This window comes from Melanostigma gelatinosum, assembly GCF_949748355.1.
Source record: "Melanostigma gelatinosum genome assembly, chromosome: 6".
In the NCBI taxonomy this organism is placed as follows: Eukaryota; Metazoa; Chordata; class Actinopteri; order Perciformes; family Zoarcidae; genus Melanostigma; species Melanostigma gelatinosum.
This window is the reverse complement of record NC_136639.1, coordinates 25,511,131-25,532,973: the sequence shown is the minus strand read 5'-3', so window position 1 is coordinate 25,532,973 and position 21,843 is coordinate 25,511,131. Positions and strand designations below refer to the sequence as shown.

Genomic DNA, 21,843 nt, shown 5'->3' with positions numbered 1-21,843 from the left:
TTTTAGCACGAGAGGGGATCTGGTTTCCGTTTGTCGTCCGAGTAGTAGTGATGAATCCCGTTATAGCAGGCTTTTCGTTGAATGCAGTCCGTGTGGAGAGCAAAACAGGCCGGAAGGCATTGGCCGAAATGCAATCTCGGAACCCTCCGGCTATTGTCTGACGATGATTTCGCTTTTTACTTTTTACCCAAGAAATATAGTCCCTCGCCCCCAAAGGATTATCTGTTGTCAGATTAATAGCCGATGGGTTCCAAGATTGGTTTCTATCCAGCTCAGAAAAGGAAATCAGAACTTTCTTTCATTTCCATGGAAACATGTAAAGTTTTAATCCCCCTCTCATATGCTGCATTTTATATCCTCCTGGTGCCCTCAGACTTTCACGGTGAGCAATTTAAGCACGTTAGAGTACAGTTCATCCAAGTTTGCGAGGCCTCTGCCTGCGAGTCCATATGGTGGATTTGGATGGAGCTGAACCCTCCTGCATCTGCTGCATCCAGGTCCAGCATTATATTTTCTAATCTATCTCGCTCAAGTGCTCCAACTCTGTGGAAGTACAATACTAAATTGCTGTGCTCCTTCAAAACTACCTGGTCATTAGCCTTATTGATTTAAGAGTGTTTTGATTTTTCTCTGGATGCTTAATTAGATGTCTCTTTTTAGATACTACAAGTGAAGGCAGTTTGCGTGCTGGTTTTGAAAAAGATACACGTTGTTCTGCAGATTATTCTGCCATTATGAAACACTGGAAGAAAAGATTCATCACCTTTGATAAAGCACACATTTTCCCTCTGTGATGCGGCTGACTTTGCTTCGTTGTTTGCTTCAAAACAACGTCTACACTCTGTCAAAATAAACGTGTTCAGCTGAGATTATTGGAGCTCTTTGTTTTTCTTTGTGTGCTATTCATAAAAATCCTCAGACCCATCTCGGTTGGCCTTCTGTGAAAGAAATAACAGCGACAGAACTGTAAACAACTGCTGCGAGAAGGCAATGGAAATCAACAAAGGAGAAGGGCAATTTTAACTTCACAAAAGCAAACAATTATTGATGACACTGAAGCACTGAGCTTCAAAGTCTTTTATTTATAGGCATCACAAATTACAGACTGCAGACGGGGGAATAATGGAAGTGTTGGTTATTTTTCCCACTCTTGAAGTTTATCAAAAATAGAAAGGATGACTGGAGGGCCTGAACAGACGCAGGATAGTAAAGAAAGGGTCGATGAAGGAGCTTTACTATCTAAGGCTGTTGGTAACACGTTTCTGTTTAGCGCACGACTGTCATGTGGTGTCTTAGAAGAGAGCCGAAGGGACAGATGCAGGTTTGTGTTGCGGCAGAAAATTTGAACAAAAAGCTTCTGTGGTGCCGAGATGGAGCCATCTTGCGGTTGAGAGGAGGAGATGGTGACGAGATCGTGCAGCTTTAAATGAGGCGGATTGAGATGCAGTTTAGAGCGCCTGCTTGTGAAATTTGATGTTACAGCTTATAAAGTTGTAGATATAGTTATATTATATGTACAAAAACTATAGTTTGTTTTATTTATGAAAATATAGAACAAGAATAAAGACAATTCTTGACATTTCATTGCTATTTTACCTGTTTGAACAATATCAAACTCTTATGAAGAGGAGAAAAAACCTGCTCAGTTTGCTGCAGCAGTTGAGAAATCTCTCTTCTGCAGCGTGATACTTTTCACCAAATCCTGTTTGTTCTGGAAGTGACATTCAACATTACATTTTTTGCACATATCAAGCATACAGGTAAGCCAGCATCGTTGTGAAAAGAAATGAATACGTACACGCAGAATTAAACTCTCCATTTTCCTCCATGACTTTTCTTTTTTGGATATATCTATTGATAGTTTACCGAGGGCGGGGGTCTGCAAATCATGATTAGCCCCCTGCAGGGAAAGGCTCTTGGCAGCGACGTAATAGGATGTGACGCACATCTACACCGGAGTTTTCAACCGAGTTACAGGTATTACTGACCTTGTTGCCTTTACTAGCAGCTGTTCAGTTAAAGTCTGCATTATTACGGAGGAAGCAGCTGTTATTGGAGCGATTAGCGTGTCCAGCGACGTTATCAGACCTACGGAGCGGCCGTCTGAAGTCACGTGAGCGGCTTTGAGCAACCAAACCAATCTACTTCCTGTTCACACCGGCAACCACCCGCATGCCCAGTGTACGTGAATAGTCACGTGATATTCGATTTCAGGCGTTTTAGTCTGGATGGAGATCATCTCGACAACGATGCTGAAACGCCGTGTGGACGGAGATCGTTTTAAAACGTATTAGTGTGGCTGTAGACTCAGGGGGGCTGAAGAGCCGCAGGTTGCCGACCCCTGGCTTAGACAATCAATAAATAATTAATCAGCAACTATTTTGACAATTAATTCATTGTTTCAGTTATTTCTGAAACAAAAAAAAAATCAATGTGCTTGTTCCAGCTTCTAAAAAGTGAAGCTCTAATCACAGACTGTTAAGTGTTCCACAGAGGAGGAGGAAGGTGAGTTTAGATCCCTCCGCTGCCACTGTTCTTCTGATCCACTTTAAATAGTACAGACATCTTTATTACATATTTGTAATATTTACGCACACACACGCGCGCGCGCGCACAAGGTCCCGCCGCTCTCCACCATGCACGAGCAGTTACTTAGAACGTGCGGTCAAACTCACCGGCTGCTCCGCTCACTTTTAGCACCCCCCCCCCCCCCCCCCCCCCCCCACACACACACACACACACACACACACACGTGCATCCCATCGCGCCAGCAGCCACCGCTCCGTCTCCCGGTGGCACGCAACAAGAATCTCGGGGAGGAGAAAAAAAAAAAAAGGAATCAGCATGCAACACGACAAGCATGGCTTCCCCCCGCAGTAAAGCATCTCCATAAAGTCACACTCACTCCGTTGCACGCACGCACGCCTCGCGGATAGTGTACAGAGGAAGAGAGGAGCAACAACAAATAAATAATAATAGGAAGACGGGACTGACAAGTGCATTGCGAATGAAGTGTACCTGTAACTCCACGCGGTAGCCCTGGTATAAGTGTGTCGGGAACACCGCCAGCTGATGTTGCACTTGGAGGTGTAATCCATTAACCGGAGGATGCTGAAGAGCCACGGACAGAGCGGGAGACGCGTCTACTGTTGGCGGCGGTACTACACCGTAGTACAAACAGTCCAACGTTGCTCTCCGCCCCGCTGCGCTCCCATTGGTCGCGCGGCGCTTAATTCAGTGGAGGCAGCGAGCAGGAAGTGGGACCTCACCTCAGCATCTGGTCTGCACCCAAAATCACAGAGATGAGGACAAGGAAGATGCTTTTCTTATTAGCAGCTCACCGTTATTGTCCTCTGTATATTATTATTATCATCATCGTCATCATCATTAGAGGTAGTAGTAGCCCCATATCACGAATTACAAATTAGAATAAAGTAAGGGAAGGACCCCCCCCCCAAAAAAACAAAAAAAAACCTGTAGAAGTAGTCGTAATAGTGGACCAGTGGTAGTAGTGGACCAGTATAGTAGTGGACCAGTATAGTAGTGGACCAGTATAGTAGTGGACCAGTATAGTAGTGGACCAGTGGTAGTAGTGGACCAGTGGTAGTAGTGGACCAGTATAGTAGTGGACCAGTGGTAGTAGTGGACCAGTATAGTAGTGGACCAGTGGTAGTAGTGGACCAGTATAGTAGTGGACCAGTATAGTAGTGGACCAGTGGTAGTAGTGGACCAGTATAGTAGTGGACCAGTGGTAGTAGTGGACCAGTATAGTAGTGGACCAGTATAGTAGTGGACCAGTATAGTAGTGGACCAGTATAGTAGTGGACCAGTGGTAGTAGTGGACCAGTATAGTAGTGGACCAGTATAGTAGTGGACCAGTATAGTAGTGGACCAGTGGTAGTAGTGGACCAGTATAGTAGTGGACCAGTATAGTAGTGGACCAGTGGTAGTAGTGGACCAGTATAGTAGTGGACCAGTATAGTAGTGGACCAGTATAGTAGTGGACCAGTGGTAGTAGTGGACCAGTATAGTAGTGGACCAGTGGTAGTAGTGGACCAGTATAGTAGTGGACCAGTGGTAGTAGTGGACCAGTATAGTAGTGGACCAGTGGTAGTAGTGGACCAGTATAGTAGTGGACCAGTGGTAGTAGTGGACCAGTATAGTAGTGGACCAGTGGTAGTAGTGGACCAGTATAGTAGTGGACCAGTGGTAGTAGTGGACCAGTATAGTAGTGGACCAGTGGTAGTAGTGGACCAGTATAGTAGTGGACCAGTGGTAGTAGTGGACCAGTATAGTAGTGGACCAGTATAGTAGTGGACCAGTAGTAGTCAATGTGGTAGTAGGGCAGTAACGTCAATCCACTCAAACAACAATCTAACCATGATAAATGTAATGACTGAATTCAAACTGTTATCTTTTACCGTAGTTGTCACTGAAAAACAATATTATTGAGAAACCTGTACAACACTAAACGTATTAACGTTTATGTTAGACACTATTACCAAACATTGCCAATATATAGAATGTACAACAAAAAATGCTCTAAAATCTTACTGTACACTGCACAGCACCAAACAACAGACGGACACATTCAGCAACATTTCGGAGCTAGAAACCGAAATTTCCTTGAGTTTGTGGTGACCAACAGAGAACTAAAAGGAGAGTGACTGTTGATGCTGCTCTGTGTCTGCTGGACGTGCAAAAAGGCCCTCTCGGCATAAAACTTTATATCAGGATAATATGTCAGTGTTGTGTTTACAGCTTGATGTGCTGTTCCCTAGTGGCCAGCAATCGATTAATCCAGGATCATAACAAAGTTAGTCTAATAACACCTGAATGGGCCAATGAAATACCAATCATGTGATATTTATTAAGCATAGAATCATCAGCCATGTAATGAAACAGGTTAGCTAACAACAAAGAGTGCAAACACAGGGAATCAAGGTAGCCATCGCAATACAACAACAGAGCAGATACACCTGCTGTTTACTTTGCACGCACGTCCACTGCCTCGCGTATCCCGCGTCTGTTTGGTTCAGTGGCCTTTAAAAACCTGGTGGCACGCACACGGGTTGAAAGTGATGTTTGAGGTTGTCACAAAGAAACTTCAAAAGATGAATGGGAAAACACTCTTAGGTGTAAAATGCATTACAACATCCACAATAAGCAAAACACATTTCTGCATGGAGGGCTTACGTTTAAGCTATACAGTAATATCTTTACAGCACAATAATACTGAACGCAATAGATTTAAATGAGCATAATCACGCCTTCAGTGCAATGCCACACCATGAAAAAGATCCAGATGTGCTATAATCGACAGCATTGCACAAGCCCTTCGGATTGACCCGTAGCGCCTCCTCCTTCGAGCTCTGCTTCAGAATGCGGGTTGAGGATTTTAAAGCGGGTGCACAGCTGCAGGCCAACATTTATGTGCAAATAGGGTCGGAGATGCAATTTGCAAATATCTCCACTTCAGATTATTTCAACTAGGTCAGAATACCAGGTCAGTACAGAAATGCATTAGGTGTGTGTGTGTGTGGTGGGGGGGGGGGCAAATGTCTTTCATCTTCCCTTGAGCCCAGGGCCCACGGTGCAGATGGCTAGACTGTCACAACAAGCTCTGTTTGCAACAGGAAACAGGTCATATCCCCGGGGGCTTCTGTGCGCCACATTTACATTTTTCGGCAGTGAACGAGCAGGTAGGCGCCTGGCGAGGTAACTGACCGACAACCGATGCGGGAATCAAACCCGCGACCTTTCACGTCGGGAACGGAGTTGGCCTCGCCGCCCACGCGCCGCCCTGCTCCCTGTGGAGAAATGTGCTGTTTGATCACAGCTGCATGGTTGGCCACCGAACGGAGCTGTGAGAGGAGAAAATGTGCCGGGGCCAGATGATCTACTTTTGTTCATGCGTAGATCTCTTGGCGTCTCATTGCTCAGTGGAATATATTCATGATATGCGTTATGGAGGAGTGTTTGTAGCCGAGCGCTGACTATTAATTCTTCCCTTTCTTACATCGTTTCCAAAATCGGATTCCCACCTCCTTCATAAGCTGGGCATGTTAAGCTCCGTATTTGCATCGAGTTGAATGTATTCACGGTGCACTTTATCTCAGGATTGTCACAAAGTGCTGCGCTTAGCAACAAAGCACGTATGCAAAGACTCCCGTTGAGTGCAAAAAGCACCAATTCCCAGTTATCTCTATGAAGCATGAGCAGGTCATTCCTGAAGGTTGAGGTTTTATGGGTGAAATCCCTGCCTCTGGTAACAGAATACAATTTCACCGGGCTCCCAGCAGGAAAGAAATGGGAGTTATTTTTCCAGTGACAGCGGGATCCTCACCAGGAGTTCAAACGAGCTCGCTCCACTGAGGTTACATTATTCTAAACACAGCAGGCAGCAGCAATTAGGCTTTTCAAACCGGGCCCAGTTTGTTGTGGAGAGCCTCCGTGTCAGCCTGCAGCACTCATGCCTGTCTGTGGCTGGCTGGTTGTGTTTTCCTTACCTTAAAATTAGCCATTTAACTTACCAAAGCTGCTGTTCACTATCTCAAGACAAAGTCCATCCTCCTTTCTTAGATTACGAAGAGTTCAATGCCACGGTTGTACAGAACATCGGTGCAGTTCAGTTCCAGCCAGAGATTCTTCTCGATTCATGGACGCCAGTGACGACAGTCGAGCCTCTCCAGTTGTATTTCTTGAATAAGTTGTAATGTGTTTGAGGGCTGAACATGTAAAACGTCTTACATATCTTTTGTCAAAAATAGTTGAGATCCCAGGGAAGCTGCTTTAAATGAGGGAATACATGTTCGGTATATAAATTAGGCTAAAGGGACATAAAGCGTATAATTATAGTTTAACGGATGAAATCTAATAATCATTTTAAAGCAAGTGTGTAGAAAGTACGGAGAAAGAGGAAGTAAGCAGGGTGTTGGCTTCAAGGGATGGGGAAATAACCAAAAATAATAATGGTTGAGAAGAAAAGCCACAAAGCACAATAATGATGAAGGATGAGATCAATTATCATTTTATAAGCAAATGTGTACTAAGTAAAGTGATTAACAACTGTAACTGTGATTATGATAACTAATCTGTGTTAGAAATGTGTGAGTGTAGGAAAAGGGGAAGTACAACAGATGTTGAACACCCAGACACGCGCAGAGCTTGATTAAGTAAGCGCCCAGACAGGGAAGTTGGGGTGATTTCCTCATACACACACACACAAAAGTTAGGTACTTTTCGAAGCACGTGCACCAAATCAATGATGTCATGTTAATCATGGAATGAGGGAGGACGTGTTGGGGAAGAGAGACGGGAGAGGCAGCCCAAAAGTGTTATAAAAGAAGTAACTTGCAAACAGCAAGATGGGATTTCTACACGGGAGCCGTTCCAAGTGCTCCGAAGAAGGAAGATACGGACGATTCGCGACTGAAGTATTTGAGGACTCCGTCTCTGCTCACGAAAAGAAAGATTGCCATTCGTGGACAAAGATTGAAAGACGGAGATTTTCCTCTCCCCACTGCTCGACTTTAACAACTGAACAACGGAGGAACACGGCAGTCCTAGAAAGACTTTGTACTGAGCCTTGAGGACTGTTGAACGGACTCCGCTGTCAGAGCAGGAGGACTGAGGGTCTGGCCAGACCTTCGCTCCTAACAACTCCAAAATAACTTTTTCACCGAACCTTTGAAATCCAGCTCCAACCGAGCCATCTCGACAACTTAAGAAACTAATGAGTATAATCTAAGAAGAAAATTATAACGAATGGAATCAAGTGTAGTAACATTTTATGTGAGCTGTAGCTTAATCCTTGCTAACTAACTAAATATAACCTGCAATAAATATCTAATCTGCATTTAAAGTAAATTTCTCAAGTGCATTTATTTGCTTAAGTAGTAGATGTTCCTCGTGGCAGTAAAAGGTTAAATCTATTGTATGTCTAACAACCGAGTTCTATAAGGTTATCCTAGAGACTGATTCTGTCTGGGCCAGCAGAGAAGGCCTTGCTGGCCCTGACGGCCCACCACTGATACAGTCATATACTACCAGTATGTGTGAGAAAAGGTACTCAGGTTATGTGACTCAGTTTCAGAATGTGCCCCTGTTGAATATCCCCAATATAGCAACCTGCAATATTCATGTAGCTGGAAAACATAACACCATGCGTTACATCACGTTCTAACTACAGTGTTGCCAAAATCCCCACTGGCATCAACAGCCCCAAATTATCTGCTTAGAATTAAGCGTCTCCATAATTTTATACAGAGAATGTGGATGGCCTCACACAGTGTGGGGGCAAAGCTGGGGAACCTGTTTGCACAGTGGGTGTCAGCCCACTACTGCAGCTGCACGGCAACACAACATGGACCTCTAAAGTAAACTGACAGGCCGCTGACAAACCGCATTGATCCTTCTTTTATTAAAAAAGTAGTTATTTAACAACTTGTTACACGTGAAATCCTTATGTTATGATCCATTATGTACAGATCCATGAAGGTATATAAATGACTAACAGCATGCATAGCGTGAAAATGGCTCAAGGTGAGGTTTTACTGCAGGTTGGGTACCTTTTTCTTCACTAGAATCATTCTGGTCAAATATAATATATATATATAATATAGTATAGATTTATAGTATAGATATGGATTCAGATCAGAGAGGAGAGCAATAACGTCTATTGAGTTTGACTGGCTGACATTATTTGTTTTTTAGTGAAAGCCAGAATAAGATTGGGACAATGGGCTCTGGGAACTGACAGCGGAGGAGAGGACATATCCTGACAGGTGAAATATGAGTCCCACTGATGCAGGGGGAAAGGGGGATAAGCCAGAAAGGTTCTCAAACACACACAATCGTGCACTTCTATCTCATTGTGCAGCCTTACCGTACAAATGCATCCTCTGCTTTCAGTCCTATAGTTATCTTACATCACTGCAGAGATTCACATTGGAAGGTGAGGTTTTTGAGAGATGCTTTCTCATCCTTCCTTCTTCCACCTTCTAACTAAAGACATACAAAAACATCAAATGGGCTGTTCTAATGTACAGATCTGTACTGCTCTTCTCTTTTGAGCCCCTTATTTTGCGTATGATGTTTACATTTTGGCAAACTGGCACCATTACAAGTATGCCAAACTAGATAATAGCAGCTCCTGTGTGCACCCATGATTTTTAGACGACTATCATTGGATTACTTTGATAACGCTGAAGAAAATTCTCTCTGGCAAGTTCTGCAGCCTCTTTTTATCAATGTATCTTTCAATTGCGATGCACGTCTAAGATAATGATATCCACAAAATGAGTATTCATATTTGACTGAGAAGGAGAACAATTCTTTACTCAAACTCTACTTCCCTACTCAGGAGCTCTAAACGTCAAACTACGGCGCTCTATTTATCCCTCTAGCATCAGTTTCTGCTCGTTACTTGCATGGTGTCTTTTCAAATTTAAACTTTAATTTTCACAGGTAACTGACACTTCACACTTTCACGCTTGTTATATGTACACAGTGTCTTTTGAAAATCAACAGAAACGGGGGTTTACGTAGTTAGTTTTTAGGTTTATTTGCTTAGGTTTAGGCAACAAAGATACTTACATTGAGGAATGCCACCATCAGTCAATCTCTGCCTCGTAGACAGAAGCACCCCACCAACACCAACGGGCATCAAACTGACTGGGACCCTGAAAGCAGGAACAAAAGCCGTCCGTCGCATCACATTTATATAAATATTCTTTAAAATGAGCGACTCATTTAATGGGCCAGTATGCAGCATTTAGGGGGATCTATTGGCAGAAATGAAATATCAACTATAAATAAGTATGTTATCTTTGGTGTATGAATAAGAATCAGATAAGAAGAAAAGTGTTTGTGACCTCAGAATGAGCTATTTGTATCTACATATGAAGCAGGTCCTCTTCACGGAGCTGGCTGCCATTTTTCTACAGTAGCCCAGAAAGGACAAACCAAACTGGCTCTCGATAGGGCCATTCAGGTTTTCAGTGTGTAGGATTTGGCAGCATCAATGGACACACAGTGTGAGTGTAAGGCAAAGATGGCACCTCGTCGTAGTTTTTACACAGGAGGCTGTTTTGGACAAGAGCCACCGAGCAAGAAGTGTGGAGGAGTGTGAACTGGTTGGTGCCACTCTTCCGCTCTCCCACACCTTCTGTGGCGGCTTTTGTCTTGGTGTTCTGGCTTTGTCCTGCTGAATGTTTGTTACAGACAGACAACTTCCTGATGGTCAAAATGCCGTCTGGTATGATAATGTCAATTTACAGAGGAGCACAGTATAGTATCTCATGCCCCAACTCCCCCTTTAATGTTAATCCCATCGGAATTGGGATAAAGATTTAATGTACAGCGATACCTGTAGGAGTTAAGCACCTGAATCACATTCTGGGGAAAAAATTACTTTATTAATAAGAACATACAGCATATACACCAGTGGCGGGCCGTGTATTTTATACCTGGGCCTTCACTGACACCCCTACCATTTCTCCCACTCTCTCTTCTTTGTATTAGTTAGTGGTCGGTCATGGTATTAGTTTGTGTTTAGTTAATTAAGTGCAATTATAGTTTGTAAAATGCACCCTGTAAGCACAATTTACCGAAATGAACCGCCTGATATCCTGTTATTTTGGGGCGCACGCAGTATTAGCAAACACATGTGACAGATAGAAACCATGTGTCCACGTTAACTCCAGTGAATGCCTGCAGCCTAGCATGTCAATAATAAAAGACCAAGACCATGTAAAGGCTCTCAAGTCAAAATGAATAATGAATGTTTCGTAACAGATCTGGACATGTTGAGAGGGATTAGAAAGGACTCTCCTTGGTTCTGTAAGTTAAAGAATGTAATAGGCCTACTCTGTAAAACTAGGAATCACAGCAGAGAATTTGAAAGCACATCTGCTCACTTTAAAAATACATCCCACATGATGGGTTAATGGAGTTTCATTTAAAAAATGTATGACTTGCTGAATATGACCGAGAAACCTTTTATCTTGTCTCCTAGAAATAGTTTTTTTTTTCAATACATACTAGTAATTTGATTGTTGTGCTGAGTGGACAGTTGTAATTGCTGTAATTGTAGCATTTTTCTTTTCAATGATAAAGGAGCTTGTACAATACACAAGTTGTAGGGAGGTGGCCAGAGTAGATGATGTACAAAGAGAAAGTTGACAATGATGACGCTGATTCACATTCTGAAAGGCAACACACATCAGAAGCGTCAGGTAGCATCAACTGAGGAGAGATCTAGCTACAGAGCTCTAGACTCGAATCCTTTGTGGACCCGAGCTTGGAGGACGAAGTGTATTGTGAATTCCAAAGACGATCCAGTAATACGTTGTCGGTAAATTTGAAGACACATTCAGTATTTCTATTTTTTTATACTGTATGTTCATTGAAAACATTTCCCTCATTGATGGAAAAAAAGGAATGGCATTGCACAATACATGGGTTATTTGTTCTTAACTCCCTAGCTTGTAAATCATGAATAATTCAGGAGCACACAGGTCAAATATAGTCTCATCCTTTAAGATCCCTCAATATAACACAGAACCCAGCCTGGCTGATCACACAGGGTCACACTTAACTAGTGAGTTTCATTGCATCCTCTCTCTCTTTGTCTCTGTCTCTCTGTCTCTCTGTCGCTCTCTCTCTCTGTCTCTCTCTCTCTCGCTCTCTCTCTCTGTCTCTCTGTCGCTCTCTCTCTCTGTCTCTCTCTCTCTCGCTCTCTCTCTCTGTCTCTCTGTCTCTCTCTCTCTCTCTCTCTGTCTCTCTGTCTCTGTCTCTCCGTCGCTCTCTCTCTCTGTCTCTCTGTCTCTCTGTTGCTCTCTCTCTCTGTCTCTCTGTCTCTCTGTCGCTCTCTCTCTCTGTCTCTCTGTCACTCTCTCTCTCTGTCGCTCTCTCTCTCTGTCTCTCTGTCTCTCTGTCGCTCTCTCTCTCTGTCTCTCTCTCTCTCTCTCTCTCTCTCTCTCTCTCTCTCTCTCTCTCTCTCTCTCTCTCTCTCTCTCTCTCTCTCTCTCTGTCTCTCTCTCTCTCTGTCTCTCTGTCTCTCTCTCTCTCTCTCTCTGTCTCTCTGTCGCTCTCTCTCTCTGTCTCTCTGTCGCTCTCTCTCTCTGTCTCTCTCTCTCTCTGTCGCTCTCTCTCTCTCTGTCACTCTCTCTCTCTGTCTCTCTGTCTCTCTGTCGCTCTCTCTCTCTGTCTCTCTGTCTCTCTCTCTCTCTCTAAATATTGCAGGACCTCTGATTTATATGCTGCACAGACCCTGGTGTTAAATGGGCAGATATGGTAAGCGGACATCGATGGCTTGACACACTCTAGTGCTCCATTGTTGAGCGCCAGATGAAAATGGCCGGGTGAATCACAGGAGCACACCCGGCAATTACTCACACATTGCAATTATGAGACAATACGCATTTGCAGACAACAGCACCGGGGGTTTGAGAGGAAAACAAGCACAAAACGCACTTTGCTGAGCGGTACACGCTCACGGGTGAATGAAGAGGTTTCAGGGGATCGTAGCGGAGGTCTGCAGCTCTTGACAGAGTTGTGTTTTTTCGACACTTTACCACTAATTTGTAGGACAACATGGGTAATAATAACTTTGAACTCTGGATTTTGTAAACATTCAAATCCCAAATGATGCATAATAAACAGACCTGAACCAACCTCCCGCTCTGTAACTGTTAGATGACAGAGTATAACGGGAAGACAGAAGCCTATGTTTGGAGCTATGCTTTATAAGCAAAGAGATCAGCAACACACAAGCGGCACCCTGCAGCCACTTGAGTTCATTCTCCATAGACCTCCATGTTAAAATGCCCGACTTCACCGTGGAAATAGACACAAAAAAACGTTATAGCTAATGTCTAAGTTCATGAGAAAATAAGGCAATTAAAGTTTGGCTTAAGTGAGGGAGTGGTTGCTTTGAGAGTCATCTCAGGTCGCTTCCCGCTAGCTGTCTCATCTGCTGCCTCGACCGGGCTCGACTGACCAATATGGCAATGGCCGGAACCAACCGCTTTGAGCTTCACAGTGGCTCTTCAGAAACCCTTGGGTGACATCAGGAAGAATACGTCCATATTCTTTACAGTCTATATGGGGACACAACATCAAAGCTGTTATTCCCTATTACTACTCATTACATTCATCTACACTATAGGCACTGGCGGATAATTGATCAAATCTCGGCATGCTTTAGAAGTTCAAGACATTTTGACAAAGGCAGAGACGGATGCAGCAGGCCTGGATATGGTAATCCTGTCATACAGACATCTTCGGTCTGAGTCAAGCTCTTTGCAATCTGGAAGACGTGCTCTCTGAGCCCAAAATAAGACTGCCAGCTCAAACACACAACTCTGAGTCAAGGATCCCTTGGCAGGGCACAGACATCACAGTCTTCCCATCTTCACTTCCTCATGGGCGACAGTCTGTGGGTCATCACAGACATCACTCTACGCACCATGAGGCTGACGGACTCTACTGAAGGAGCTATATGAGTCCATGAGGGTATATGACAGTGAACAGCCTTGTCCTGTGTCCTCTGGATGTTAAAAAAAGAGTAAAGGATGAGTCTCTGAGCTGCACACAGAGATCTATCATCCCCAGACATTTATTGGCATTCGGTAATGGAGTTTGTAAATGTTTTTACACTTCGGACATTCTGAGTAGATTTCTGTGTCTCTTCTTATAGAGAACTTTATTGTCGTTATCGTGGTGCCTCATTTAATGCGCAAGTCGAGAAAAAGTGGACAAGCTGGTGAATATGTGCATGAACAGAAGCACGCCTGGCATGTTTCCAGCCATTACACTGCTTTAGTATGCTTAACATGGCGCAGCTGTTTGCATGACAACACGCACATGCAAACACATTCCACTGAGGTGCACTCATGAAACGAACTGGCACATTCAGAGACACACACAAACATGCCGACAGGTGCATACACACTCGGTCTTCAAACTGAGAAAGACAAGGTTGCCTGCTTTTAATTTTGCGTCATAAATCGCTGGTAAAGACAGTTCATTGCTTCTGCTATTAATGTTTGTGCCAGAATGTCTGGAACATCTCTTCGGAAAATCTCTGGGAATTAAATTCTGTCAAGGGCAACCATCAGTGCCTCACGACAGCACTTGGCTCTTTTACAGAGGACAATACACAGCCGCCGCAACTCACTCAATCAATCGCTCATCAAATACTGGGGCACGGCCAGTGCCCTCCGGCGTCTGATGCTGATGCACCACGCTTTAAACAAACTCTAATTTAAACCCACCCGCATCATCATCAGTCGCTGAGTAGAACTGACGTAGTATATAGAGTTAGATAAGGGTGGTGATCACGGGACTCAATGTTGATGTTTTTCGGTAGTAAGCTGAGTCGATGGTTAGTCAGCTCTAGGTGACTGTAGTTGTGGTAACAGTAAAGGAAGAAGTCTGGTTCGATAATATCAAGAGCGATTGAGTCTGTGCCGGGAGGAAGTTTGGGTAGATGGATGGGTCCAAAAACACAGGACTTTCACCCAGAAGACCGCTGTTTGTGTCCTGTATGTCGACGATGACTTTCGTAATGTAACATACATAATGGTATATTACATTACTGCTTAGCCTACTTAACTACATAACAAAGTACTTATTTCGACCCAAACCACGATCTCTTCCTAAACCCAATCAAGTAGTTTTGCTGCAACCAAGTTGTTTCCTCTGAACGGTGAAGATGATTTTGAAATGACAGGGTATGCATGTAACAAGCAGAAAATCGACGTGCAAAATTGTCACATGTAAAGCTGCAGAGCATCTCCAGTGAAAACGTGTTGACTGTTTGCATGTTATTGTTCTATAACTTCCACAACTACTAACAGCAATATGGACACCACTACTTCTTTATTAGCATATCTGTACTCCAATACTACTTGTTACTAGTACTGCTATTATTATTACGTATTCCTTTCACCATCACTATGGATTATCTTCTAGAATTTGTACTACTAATACTACTACTACTATCACCACCAGTTCTGCGGTTTCAGGATTGTTCCTACCACCAATATTGCAATTTTTTTTTGTTGCTTAAACATGTTGATTAGTAGTAATGCTGCTGCTACTTCGAGAATGCTGTTCATTGACTTTAGTTCAGTGAATCCAGTATGGCACCTGGATTGGCAGTAGAGTGGCGTGTGGTGGTAGTTTGTTTGAGGTCACCTTACGTAGAATGGTGGGTTTTGGTCGTAGTGATTCTTCTTTTACCATCTATCTTTGGTGCCACCCTGGACCAGAAGATGATAGTTTTATCAATTTTAAAGACAAATAAAACTGCTTCTAATCATTGTTTCGCTGTCGCCATACTAAGGGCTAGTGTCTGAACCTGTGCAAAAGGAGTGCTCGGTTCATCCTTTCAAATACTCATACCCCAAACATAGTGATACCCACATGACCACACCCAGCAACTTACAGCAACTACAGTGCCTAATTACATCTGCCCCCTCTCTTTGCATGATGGATTAATCGATGACAGTTGATAAGAGTATAGTCCCACCCATTAAAAAATGAATAAATAAAAAACCTTCATCGACATCCAATATTCATCAAGAGTCTGGTGAAATGCTATTTAGCACACACACACAATATACGTGTGCTTGGGTGCTAACAGACCCAATTGCATGCTAGTTATCGAGTGCAGTGGAGGCACAGCGTTATGCTTTACGCTACAGAGCTCAGGTTAGGCATCCACCGATATGTTTCATGTCAGCCCCATTATCGGAAACATGCAATGTGTGACAAGCCAACATGAGCGAGCCTGATTCCCATTGGCTGTTAATGGCTCTGTCAGGCCTCATCATGCAAAGGCTGTAAAGGTCACCTCAGTCCACTGCACTGATTCATATCCCTGTGAGAGAGCTGCACTTTTCAGTTCATTTCCTCCTGATCCAACAGCTTTAAGTCCTAAGACTATAGCAGTGAGAGCGGTTAGCTTGGAAGGAACTTTTTGCTGCAGAAGTGCTGTGATCAGTGAAAACCCGGCCGAGCTCTATTTTTGAGGGGTTGTCTTTGCCAGGAGAAAGTGATCAAGCCCCTGTGGAATTGGGAGCAGGACATTGAGTGCTTCTCACCCAGTCCCTTCGGCTCTGGGACTCTTATCACTCTTCATTGTGCATTGCTAATGGGCTGGCCAGTCTACTCTGCAAATGGCCCACTGATTACGACTTTAGTGAGTGGATGGGAGAAAGTGATAAGGGACTGTACAGAATTGATTGTGGTGAGGAAGAAGGCTGAATCTTGTATTTCATATTGTAAAAACTCAAGACGGGGGATTTGTACGGCAGGACGTCAGTGATGCCAGGAGGAGCATCTCAACGCTGATAGGCTTTTGCGACACGGCGCCACGCAAATTGTTTGCTCGAGTAGAAAAATGTCAACTCGCACAAATGCGAGAATGGGGTGAATTCCGAGTTATTTGCGTTGAATCATTCACACTGCCCGGCGCCAGTTTGCGTCTACTCGCGTCTGTGCATTGACTGATCTACTCACGCGAAAAAGTCGCACAGCGTTTGGTGAGAACACGGCATTATGCTTTTCTATGGTTGATTGCTGAGTTTCTTTGTTTTCTTTACAACCAGCCTGAACTGTATTGTTTTGTCGGATAAAATAAAAGCAGAATGACAGTTTTACACCTCCGCCGACCAGTCAAGTTACAGTTTACAACCCTGTCTGTCCAAAATGTCATTGTTTTATTTGTTTAGTTCCTATTAAACATTGGCGTGAAATTATCATAATTAGTAACCTGACCTTTGACCTCCAAAGTATAATTAGTTATTCCTTAAATTCAGGTGGACATTTATGCCAAATTTGAAGAAATCCCTCCAGGCGTTCCTGGGAAATCGCATTTACGAAAATGGACTGGACAATCATAAAAGACCAATACACCATACGCTACGGATTATTCCTCCAACACTCAGTTCCAACAGTCAGGACTCATCAAACTCCATACAGGAACTCACAGCAGAGGTAAACAGCCTGAAAGCGCCCACACATTAGCTCCTCATAGGCAGAAACTTACTGAGAAGTAGATCAGATCAGACACCATACAGGCTGGGCTGCTCGTCTCCTTTTATTCTATTTCTGATGATTTGTGTGAAATAGTAGAAGACCAATAGATGACAGCATGGATGGAACTCTGAACGGGCCCATCCCGATGCATGCAGGAGAGGTGGGTGCAAATGGCTGGTGATGCTGATGAGCACCGCTGTCGTATTGTCTGATTCATTGTAAAGATTGAATTTGTCCATTTGTTCGGTTTTTCGTTCTGTCTATCACATGCAAAATGTGATTTTGATGAAACTCAATGAAATTATGCATTTCACGATTTCCTGTCGACATATTCAGAAATGTTACAATGACGGGCACTTTCACGTCAAATGATGAGGCACATGTCGACCTGAATGTCACAAAGTAGGACTCTGTTATGTGCAGGTACCTCGATGTTGGCCCTTGCGGAGGCGGCGGCGCTGTAGCTGCTGAAGGAGATGGCGGATCACATTTACATGAAATCATCCCCTGGTTGTCGAAGTGAGATCTGCAAATTGTGTTTTACCATGTGAAATAGTTTAAGGTATTGATAACAGACTGCACAATTAGCTAAATGAGTTCAGGCAACTGAGAACTTTGTTCAGCCAATGGGTTTCAGTGTTTTAGCAATTGAGAAACACTGTAAAAATCGACTTCTCCCTGAGAACTATATGTTTTGAACAATGTGCTTTCTATTTATTGGTGTATTGTTTACTGACTGCTTGATGGTGTATGTTATTTTGATCACTTTGTTTATGATTTGAGAGCAGTGTTTGATTTTGAGCACAGGTAAAACTGTTTTGAGGCGAAAGTTTCATTTTGCAAGAGGATTCAGAGGTTTTGTAAATAGTGCTTGAAGATGAGGTTTTGTGTTTACAGTTTTGAGAGAATGGGTGACCGTTTCAAGAAATGTGTCTTAGCAATCGAGAAAAACTGTATTGACTGACAATAGCTGTGACCTATAGTTAGATCTATGTCCATCATCATTTTTCCATCATGTGCTGAAACAACCATCCCTGGATCCCCCTCCGCTTGTGGTGAGCATGGACCACGCAGCTGCTGATCAACGGTCCCAGCAGAATGGCTTGTAGTTCAAAGATCAATGGTCCACTGGGGAGGATACAGTGGCGAGAGGAGAGGAAACCACCACATCTACATGTGCAACAGATCAAGAGTCAACTGTTAAACATATCATCAATCACTCGGACACTTGGGACCCGGGGACTAACGCCTCCACCGACCCTCATCTGTAATGATGCATAAACTATGAATCCTGGGACTATCCTTCGGAACCTCAAAAGATTCTGTCTTTAATGGCGGGGCTCTTTAGTATTCCTTTTCTTTCTTATGTAGCTTTTGCATGAACAATGAGATACAATGATTAATAACATGAGGAGTGTGCAATATAGATTGTGGCTATAGTGCTGGCTGATGAAGAGCTGATGGGGTCCTCAATAATGTTGGGAAACAGCACCATCTCAAGGTAGTTTGGCCTCAAGACATGTGTCACTTGCATCTGTTATCTAGGGGTGTTGAATCGCTGCAGTATTTGAATGGTTCCAAGGTTGTTGTTTTTCAGTTTTTTTACACAATTCCTTCTTCATCCTATTAAATTCCAGCTTCACATTCAAGTCAACAGTTTATGTAGTGGAAAGATAAGCATCTTTTAAGCATTGCGTTAAGGTAAAAGGCCTGTTGAGGTGCTGTATTTAGAACATGGTAGTAGTGGTGCAATTCAGCCTCTTGTGGCCAAAATGAGTATTACAACAACAAACAAACAAAATGTTTCCTGGCAAAATATAACCTCAGCTCCTTTTTCTCACTCTGTTGTTGAGGCATAAACACAGTATTTGATCAGAAAATGGTTCACCGGAATTTTTCCTCACTTGCCTGTATTTTACTCTGAAGTTTTCCTCTGAAACACAATGTGTAGAGATGTATTGATGCTTCCCTTTGCCACAAACTGAGCTTAATATTACACCGAGGGGATGTTTGATGTTTCATATGACCAGTGGATGAAATACGTCTTCATTCTGTTGGCCAAAGAGTCATTCACAGTCAACTAAAACATATCTTACTTACTAGATATTAAGAGTCAGTTAGACTCCAGAGAGGTCTTTTTTCCTGTTAACCTTTAAAACTTAACTTCAACCACACATACAATTCAAAAGCAGATTTGGATTTGGAACGGGGAGTGCTGTGTAAAAAGCAGCGAGCCGCAGGTTGCCGACCCCTGCTTTAGATGAACGGAAACAAGTAGAGGAGGAAAAGAGTAGAGGAGAGGAAATGTACCAGGCTTCACCCCTCCACACCTCATTTGACAGCATCGCAACCCAAACCACTGCCACCCGCTTCCAACAACCACAGGCAGACAATCGGGACTGTTTCCATTTAAGAACAAGACTCCAGGAGGCAGATTAAAAGAAGCCTAATCTTGGAAGGGAAGGAAGAAGAAGCACACTGTGAACACACATGGACGTCAGGGGGGGGGGGGGTTTGCCGGTCGTGCGCCAGTCGAACCCACAGAGATGGAGAGCTGCCAGGCAGCTGCATGTTTGGCTTGGCATCCCCGGGTGGAGCAAATAGAGAATAAGGAACCTCCTGTGCTGCCAAGTCGAGGATATCAGTGTAAATGTCCAACAGCATCCCACCTCATCCTCTCCTGGCCCAGTGAAGGGGAGGCCGGTATCCAGAGACCAGACCTGAGGTCAGGCAGTATGTGAGAATTATTTTATCGTTTTGGTTTCAGCTTCTAGGAGCGCCGGCTTGATGGGATTCACTGTGGATCAGTTGTCAGCTGGATGAGCTTTAAATTGAAAAAGCATCAACTTCCTATCACTTTTACCTGCGGCAAAATATTTCATCTGATAAATACAAATGATTCAAGCAAATAGTGTCCTTGACTTTAAGAAAAAACAAACTATTTACTATATACTTTGAGAGCAAGATTATGTTCCTTCCCCTTTGTTTTAGAGCTTTGTTAAAACAGGCATTTAAAAAAAAAAGAAATGAATGTGTGTTAACCCCTATTTGATGGAATTTTCTGAGAATGTATTTTGCAAATAATATGAAAACTGCGTACTTGAATATTTTGAACATTCATTCTTGACCCTGGAAACGGTCTTTAAAGAAAGATGCTTGCTCAAGGAACTCTTCGTTTTTTCTCCCCATATGCATGCACCTCACTGGCCTCCTCAGCAGATGGTGCTCTCCATTAGATGTGGTGGAAAGCTTCTGAAAAAGAAAGTGCACCTTGAGCTAAGTTTCTCTTCAGATAGTTTATAATGGTCTAGCTCCTCACGTGAAAGGAGAAGAAGAAGAAGAAGAAGAGGTAAAACCTAAAACAAAAATAACTACGTACACTGTTGTTAGGATTAAGTGGAGAATGAGACTCTGGTGCCTTTCTCCCAGGACCTCTGGACTGTTTTGCTGTGACACTGGCTCTCATGTATCACTAGAGGGAGCCCAATGCCAGCCACATACAGCCACAACAGCATTCATGTTGGCTATAGGATCACAAAAGGCTCTGAACATGAACACAGAAACTTTATCGACACATGGATATTTGCATAATCTATGAATGTTAACAGCTGGTTGTTGCAACAGCTAAATTATACCAACGTATAAATTACAGCTTCAAAATGACTTCACAAGTCTTCAACATGTGACTTCAGTAAAACTACAGGATGCTACAAAGCTTCAAACACAACACTGAAACATTACAGTTGTTATGGCTACACGTAATATATTTACCAGTCTTGGATGAAATAGAAGTAGAACTATGAAGTAGAATACACTTTGTCTTTTTTCCACATGAAAACTCTGTCCTTATATAGCCGGCATCCCTTTGACTTCTTGTTGTGATGTGTGCCAGGCCTTCCCATAATTAAGATTTATGTCAGCCTTTAAGGTAGGAGCAGTGATTTTATGCGGGGCTTTCCCTCTGCTAAGTCAGGCTACATCAGAGAACGATGGAAAGTGTTCGCTTCGGTGAAGTGACCTTTGAAAAGGGAAGAAAACAACTTTTAAATGAGAGACAGGTGGAGGGTGGAGGAATGCCTGTGGGGATATCCAAGGAACCATGTGACCATTGAGGCACATTGTGTTCCCCTTCTATAATCTGCTATTGGCACAAAATCCAATTTTTTTTTTCTGACTTTGGCCTGATTTCAGTACGTCAATATTGACCTTTACGATAATTCCGGACATTCGCCAGTTAGTGTCATAAACTATGGATTTGATGGATGTTTCCTTTATGGCTTTAAAAAAAAAGTTGTTTTAGAGGTTATTCCACACCGACACGTCTGTCACTTTCTTTTAAATGTCTAAGTGTTAACATTTACTATCAGCAGCGTCAGTATGAAAACACTGGTTTCGGCTTTCAAAATCCCATCTCAGCCGAAGCCCAGTCGGCAAAGCTTTCGCTGACGCTGCTGATCTATGGCATGATACTGTTGGCCTAACAGAAACACCATGTTGTTGGCTATGAGCCCTGCAGGCTTGAACAAATAGCAGTTCAACCTCTCATTCAGGGCCAGTGAAATACGAACCGGCCTTTTCTCCAGACCCACTCTTCAGATTATCCTGCTGTCCACGGTTCACACAGGCATTCCTCTATTTCTACTGTAGCCCAGCTAATAATCACCTTCACAGCACAAGGTATGCATTATATTACCAGGCAGGGGACCAACTCGAGTTTAGTCGTTATTCACCTTTTTTTCGGGGAGTAGATGGCATGTTGAAGGCGGAAAAGCTTTCTATGTTGTACGCTCTGCT

At 43.3% G+C, this 21,843-nt stretch overlaps 1 protein-coding gene across 1 annotated transcript in view; it reads right to left on the bottom strand.

Annotated features, from left to right (window-relative positions):
* Window positions 1–3,098, bottom strand: part of LOC306778792 (zinc finger matrin-type protein 4-like) — a gene marked incomplete at both ends in the record, with an annotated part of 113,682 nt that extends 110,584 nt beyond the window's left edge. The window contains 2 exon segments of the mRNA XM_079270466.1: window positions 3,019–3,086; window positions 3,089–3,098. Of these exon segments, the coding sequence (XP_079126592.1) occupies window positions 3,019–3,086; window positions 3,089–3,098 (78 nt within the window).
* Between the last annotated feature and the right edge of the window lie 18,745 nt (window positions 3,099–21,843).